At 35.2% G+C, this 7,500-nt stretch overlaps 1 protein-coding gene across 1 annotated transcript in view; it reads left to right on the top strand.

Moving 5' to 3' along the window:
• Positions 1-7,500, top strand: part of LOC115224043 (integrator complex subunit 13) — a 417,069-nt gene that overhangs the window by 353,203 nt on the left and 56,366 nt on the right. The window contains exons 16-17 of the mRNA XM_036513075.1: positions 2,574-2,579; positions 3,848-3,882. Coding sequence (XP_036368968.1) covers positions 2,574-2,579; positions 3,848-3,882 — 41 coding nt within the window. The remainder of the gene's footprint in view (positions 1-2,573; positions 2,580-3,847; positions 3,883-7,500) is intronic.

Raw genomic sequence — 7,500 nt, 5'->3', positions numbered from 1 at the left:
AAAGAAAGATAAATCAATATTTATTTTTTTTTGCTTGTTTTTTAATCCTTCCAGTTCACTAACGAAAGCATCGATGCAGTGATTGGCCATGTAATAACCCCACTCCTCCTCAGAATCAATAAATCCTGATGTCTTTTAGATATTCGGTATGTACAGGTGACACTGAAATACTGCTCCAAATTATGTTCTGCGGGTGAACTCAAAGTAGATAAAACTATAAATAATATAGAGAATATTGGGTTAAAAAACTCTTTGGATGGTAAAACTCAAAGACTATTCTAAGTTTTTAAAAAAAACTTTTTTAAATCCATTTTCTACATGTTATTAATTATAGCTTTATCTTTTTAACTTCCACTAAAAAAATAACTTACTTCAATTGTCTTGAAATATCAAAGTTCTTATAATGTAAAAAGGCATGGCTGTGTGGTAAGAAGTCTGCTCCTCAACGCTATGGTTCTGGGTTCAATCCCACTGCATGGAACCTTGGGCAAGTGTCTTGGGCTGTGGATTTGGTAGATGGAAACTGAAAGAAGCCTCTTTTATATATATATATATATATACATACAAGGAATTGTTGTGGCTCTGTGGTGAGAAGTTTGCTTCCCAGCCACACAGTTCCAAGTTCAGTCCCATTGCTTGGCACCTTGGGCAAGTGTTTTCTACTACAGTCTTGAGCGACCAAAGCCCTGTCAGTGGATTTGGTAGACAGAAATAGAAAGATGCTTTCTTGTTCTGTTTATGAAATGTCCTGTCCATTCTACTAAAATCCTACAAGGCGGTGCCCCAGTATGGCCACAGTCTAATGACTAAAACAAGTAAAGGTATAAAAGAATAAGAATAATCCTTCTAATTATTTTCTGCAAGTCTAGGTTCCTTTTCTTTCATTAAAGATTAATGAATAAATAATGTTTTCAAATTTTTGTACAAGGCCAGCAATTTTAACCCTTTAGCATTCAGATTATTCTGTCAGATGTAATATGGTAGCGCCTTGATATATGATTTAATTTGTTCCTGGAGACCACTCATGAAGTAATAACTCGTAAAGCAGAGCAATAATTTCCCATAGTAGTAATGTTATAAATTGTAATTCGTTCCCAGAAAAATATTTTACCTATAAAATTTATGATATTCATAAATGGCAATAAAACAGCGGCAGAATGTAAAGAATATTTTATGTAAAGTAAAAAGAATGTCAAAATCATCTCTATATATATAAACGGCAAAATATCTTTGTGTGTGTGTGTGTGTATATCCTTTATACAAATCCACAATTTTTTCAGTTAGAGGGCTCGCACATTCTATGGTCATTCAAAACCGTCCAAGGATGGTCGTGCACATCTTTACATTTCCCCAGTCACCCCGCAAAGCCATTGAAAAAATCAACAGAAGTGACTTTTTTCTGAATTTTCTATCAAAATGCCCGAAACTTGATACGCCAATTGAATGCCAGCTAGCAGTATGTGATTGGTCGGAGATTTGGACAGTACTCGCGTGTATGTGCGCACGCACGCACGCAGCTGTATATGCATGCACTAGTTTATGATATTCATAAATGGTAATAAAACAACGGCAGAATGTAAAGAATATTTTATGTAAAGTAAAACGACTGTCAAGATCATTTATAATAAAAAATATTACAATCGTTTTCTGAATCACTTTCACCTGCACTCAAATCACGTGCACCATCACTTGTAAACACGATGGCAGAATATGCACCTAATTCAATAAAATTGTGAAGGTTACTCTGATTACTCTGCATGAAATATCAAAATATTTTATATTTTTGTAGATTTGGTAGGCATAATTTGCCCCTGCCTTTCAGTCTCAATATTGAAGCTATGCATAGAACTGCCGTAGCACACATGCTGCGTGCATTCCTACAACAACGGTTTTCTTTACGCGCTGTAAAGACAGAAGGAAATCTACCTATAACTTAGTCATGTGCCTATGTTCTGCTTTTTTTTTTGTATGCTTTACTTGATAAACTTCACCAAGTGCCTACCCACTGTAATTACTCATGGTACATGCCTGATATATATATATATATATATATATATATGTGGGAGGGGCTTTCTTGCCCGGATAGGCCTCACCAGCCACCTCCGGTCTCATACCAGCTATTCCACCAAATGATGTCAATGGTCATCTTCGAACCCGAAGGACGAACATTATATATATATATATATATATATATATATATGTATAGGGAGAGTTTATGAAAAAAACAAAAGACGAAGACAGGTGGTGGACAAAACAAACAGATGTATTAGTCTAACGCTCAGGAATAGAAAAAGTCTTTTACGTTTCGAGCCTACGCTCTTCTACAGAAAGAGACACAGAAAAAAACAAGGAGAGAAAAAAAATGTGTGTAGTGGCTAACGATAAATATATATATATATATATATATATATATGGGTGTGTGTGTGTCTTTGTGTGTCTGTTTGCGTCCCCGTAACGTAGCAGCTCGGCAGAAGAGACTGATAGAATAACTACTAAGCTTAAGAAATAAGTGCTGTGGTTGATTCATTTGACTAAATAATTCAGGGTAGTGCTCCAGCATGGCTGCAGTCAACAAGTGACTGAAACAAGTAAAAAAATAAAAAAAGAATAAAAGATTATCACCCAATTCAAAACTCAATGCTTGAGGAACCGACTGTCATTTTGCTGGAAAGTGAAAGGCAGAAATATCCAAAGAAATTCATCCGATAAAAAAAACAGAAAAGAAAATTTAACTGACAAGATAAAAACAGGAAGATTCTTGACAAGAAATACCTGACAAAGCAAGGCTAAACTTTGTTTCTGACACAGGAGAGTGCTTAGTTCTTGATTCTTTTCCTCCAGACACCATCATTACTCAACCTAGGGTTATACGCAGTTCAAGACTCGGAAGCAGCTGTGGTTATTTGCAGTGCAAGACTATAAGAGTGAAATTCGTTTCTATGAAGCACCATTCCATAAAAGACCCACTGTCTCATACACACACACACACACTCTTTTCCTTTTATATACACCCTCTTTCATCAACATACATTCAAGTACCACAGATCTTGACCTGAGATTCTGTTGCCAGCTGTCTCTGTTTCACTTTGCTGCCAGATATATTTCCATTTTGGTTTTGCATTATTCCTGTTATCTGTTAAAATTAAAATTCTATTTTCTCTAATTTACCATTCCTTGAGCATACTTGCATGCACACGCATATATGCACACACACACACACTTATAAGCACCCATATACGCATAGGCATCCCCAATGCACACACACAAATACATACACACACACCCTGACCATGCCCATTGGAAATTATTTAAAATTTGATTTCTTAGTAAATTATTTAGAAATTACTTTTAATTCACCACACACCTGCCTCATCAATAAACAAAGACACCCACACACACTCAAATACACACACATATATACACATGCACAAATATACCCACACACACACACTCACACATACCTATGCATTCATGTACACACACACACACACACATATAAGTGTTCACTCCAGTATGCATGCACACACATACACACAACACCACATATATTCACATATGCACACACATACACACACAACACATGCACTCACACAGCACACACACACACACACACACGTGTGTGTATATACATCCATTCACAACCAAATAACATCAAATTCTTCATGCTAAATAGAAAATTCAAATAAATCCAACTAAAATTCAAATACATTAAAAAATAATCCCTACTTCCCCCACTCTACCCCAACCTCACACACCTGCCCCCTACTCATAAGCCCCTCCCCCCTACACCCACACCCTTGCTGAATGTTATGTAAAATCTCCAGCTTTTCCATGTGTTTTTTATCAGCTGAAAGATCCTCAAAATATTGGGTTGTCCGGAAAGTTTGTGCTAATTTATAGTAGCTTACCTTTCGACTTTTTTTAGAACATGGTTGAGTCTATGAAATAGGATTTGATTTGTATTCAAAGTGTAAAGCCGAACGAAATGCCGCTAATCATTTTACCATTTTAATAATAATAATAATAAAATAATAATAATTTCAAATTTTGAACTCATGGGTCTCATGGCTTCTGATTGGAAGTGTTATCATGTACATGCTTTGTCTTGCTATAAAAAGATGGGCTACAGCAAATATTCTGCTCAGTACCACAGATTTGCTTGTCAGTTGTTTGACCTTAACCAGTTGACTATGTTCCTTAGTGGCTGACAGTATGTGTGTCGCTGATTGCAAGCAGAAGTAGTGGGGGAGCATCATAGCCATGTGTTGAGAGGGATTCTTTGGGGTTTGAATAATTCGCCTCTGGAAACATGGATGTTTCGTTCGACATCCTTAAACAACGCTTATTCAAGGACCTTTTCAGGAGGATGGGCTACTTGACCTTAAAAAAAATTTTAACTGGGCCTCATCTGCAAGGTCATGTGCTGTTTATCTTGATATGGGATCACCATTTCATGCACATATGGTTGAAACTAATGAATAGTTAAGATCTTTGGAATCGGTAGAAAAAGAAAATTAAATATGTATATAGGCACAGGCCTGGCTGTGTGGTAAGAAACTTGCTTCTCAACCACATGGTTCTGGGTTTCAGTCCCACTGTGGCATCTTGGCTTGTGTCTTCCACTATAACCTTGGGCCAACCAAAGCCTTGTGAGTGGATTTGGTAGATGGAAACTGAAAGAAGCCTGTCATACACACACACACACACACACACACACACACATATATATGTATATATATTTGTATATTTGTGTGTGTGTTTGTGTTTGTCCCCCCACCATCACTTAACAACTGATGCTGGTGTGTTTAGGTCCCTGTAACCTAGCCGTTCAGCAAAAAGAATGCTAGAATAAGTACTAAGCTTACAAAAATAATTCCTGGGGTTGATTTCTGTGACTAAAACCTTTTAAGGCGGTGCTCCAGTATGGCTGCAACAAGTAAAAGAAGGTGTGCAACTTCTTTGTTATTAAATGATTTCAAATTCAAACTTTTCACCCCGTCACGAAGGACAAGAATTAATTACCTCCTTTATAATAACTGTCACCAGGGTAACACATGTTTGAATTTAAGAGTTTCTCTATGTTTTTGGTAATTCAAATATTTCTCTGACTCTGTTAATTGCATCAGTTTCAATACTTAGCCTCAGAGTGTATCACTTGTCAGACACACACAACTTGGGAATTATAGTAAACTTAATTAGAATTGTACTAATGATATCGTTAAAAATAGGTGGGAGGGCAATTAGATAATATTGAGAGTAAAGTCTTTGTAAATTGAATAAAATAGAACTGGAGGGGAAGATGGGAAATGGGGAGGAGTGTGGGTGAGCATGTGTGTGATTCAAGTGAGGGTGGATGAGTATATATGTATAGGTGCATGTACGTGGGTGTGCAGGTGCGCATGTGTATGTATGGACATGCGCGCTTACGCGAATACTATGAACATTTTTACTCCCTTACCTTTACTCCCACCCCTCACTTAGCGGTCATTCAAATAGCTCTTTTGTCTTAACAACGGTCAATCACACAATAATTTACCTTTGTTTTAACAGTAATTTTCATAGAACTTTTTTGATGACCTGATAACTGAAGAGATGCCTGTGTGGGTTTCTGCCCCGACATCCAAAACTCAGTTTTATCTTGGCTACCGAATATTTTTCACATATTATATTTACAGATATATATATATATATATATGTATATATATCCACTACACACATTTTTGTCTTTCCTTTTTTCTCCTCTTTTTTCTCTCCTTGTTTTTTCTGTGTCCCTTTCTGTAGAAGAGCGTAGGCTCGAAACGTAAAAGACTTTTTCTATTCCTGAGCGTTATACTAATCATCGGTTTGTTTTGTACACCACCGGTCTTCGTCTTTTGTTTTTTTTCATAAACTCTCTCTTCTCTCTCGTCTCTCTCTCTATATATATTATATTATATATAATATATTACATACATACATACATAATATCAAGGTCTCTTTCCTTCTTTTTGATCTACTATTTCTATCAATATATATATATATATACTATATATATATATGTATATATATACATATACATATATAAAGAGAGAGAGAGATAGATATTATATCTCCTCAACTGTGAAGTTATCAGTATACAAAACTCTGTGTATACACGTATACACTCACACACATCCACACACACATCACCATCATCATCATAATTCTGTTTCTGCTCTTCATGCTGGCATAGAGTTAGACAGGTTGCCATGGTCTGAGTCACTCCTTATTTGGAGTTCTCCTTCTCTTAGATGGGTTGTGGATACCTTTCCTCCCATACTCCTTTTGTGTGTGTATGTGTCTGTATACATATACATATATATACACACACACACATATATATATATATATACCTGTCATAAAAAGCCTTTTTTTGTTTGCAATGTGCATTTTCGTTGATTTTTCATATTTTAACCCTTACATTTCCACGTGTATTTTATATTTTCTTTTGTAACATATTTCTACTATATATATATATATATTATATAATATATATATATATTATATATATATATATATACTTATGCATATATATATACATATATACCACACACACACACACACACACACACATATATACACATATTTGAATACATGTGTATATATATATATGCATGTGCATGTGAATATCTTTATCTGTATATGCATATAAATTTATCTACGTACAAATATCACACACACACACACACACACACACACACACACATATATATATATATATATATATATATATATACACACACACATATATACACATATATATATAAGTATAAATATATGCATGCATGTATATAATGTGCACTCATACCTGCTCATTGATTATTCTTATATACATGGTTATTTATATGCACGTAGGTAAGTTACCGGAACACATTCGTCCATGACCTATGCGTACACACATCCACCTTTCCTTATTCATATCTCCCCCCCCCCCTTCAAACACACACACACACACCCATGCATGCATCCTTAAATCATGGAATACAAGAATAAAAGAAAAGGGGAAAAAAAAACCAAGCATGTAATATACATCTCACAGTAACATTTTGCATTATGCATCTATACTTGTAGATACAAGCATATGCACATAAAGCATAGACAGTTACAGTCTCATTATATATGTATATACGTACGCACGAATTGGGGTCTCATTATGTGAGCGTAATCTGTGTCCAGAACCCTATTCGTTAACCAAATTGTTCGTTACATGAGTGATTGAAATACATATGAATAGAGGTAATCTGTTCCGAGCCACACCTAAACGCAACTTAAAAGTAGAAATAACAATTTTATCTGTCCATACTTCAACAGTAAATGCTTAAGCATTCATGAATACATACATACATATATACATACGTATGTACATACACACATGCATACATTCATACATACATACATACATACATATGTGCGTACATACATACATACATACATACATACATGTACGTACATACATACGTACTTACATACATATGTACATAC

Source organism: Octopus sinensis, linkage group LG24, assembly GCF_006345805.1.
Source record: "Octopus sinensis linkage group LG24, ASM634580v1, whole genome shotgun sequence".
NCBI lineage: Eukaryota > Metazoa > Mollusca > Cephalopoda > Octopoda > Octopodidae > Octopus > Octopus sinensis.
Note: the sequence above shows the minus strand (reverse complement) of the source record. Positions and strands in the feature narration are given on the sequence as shown.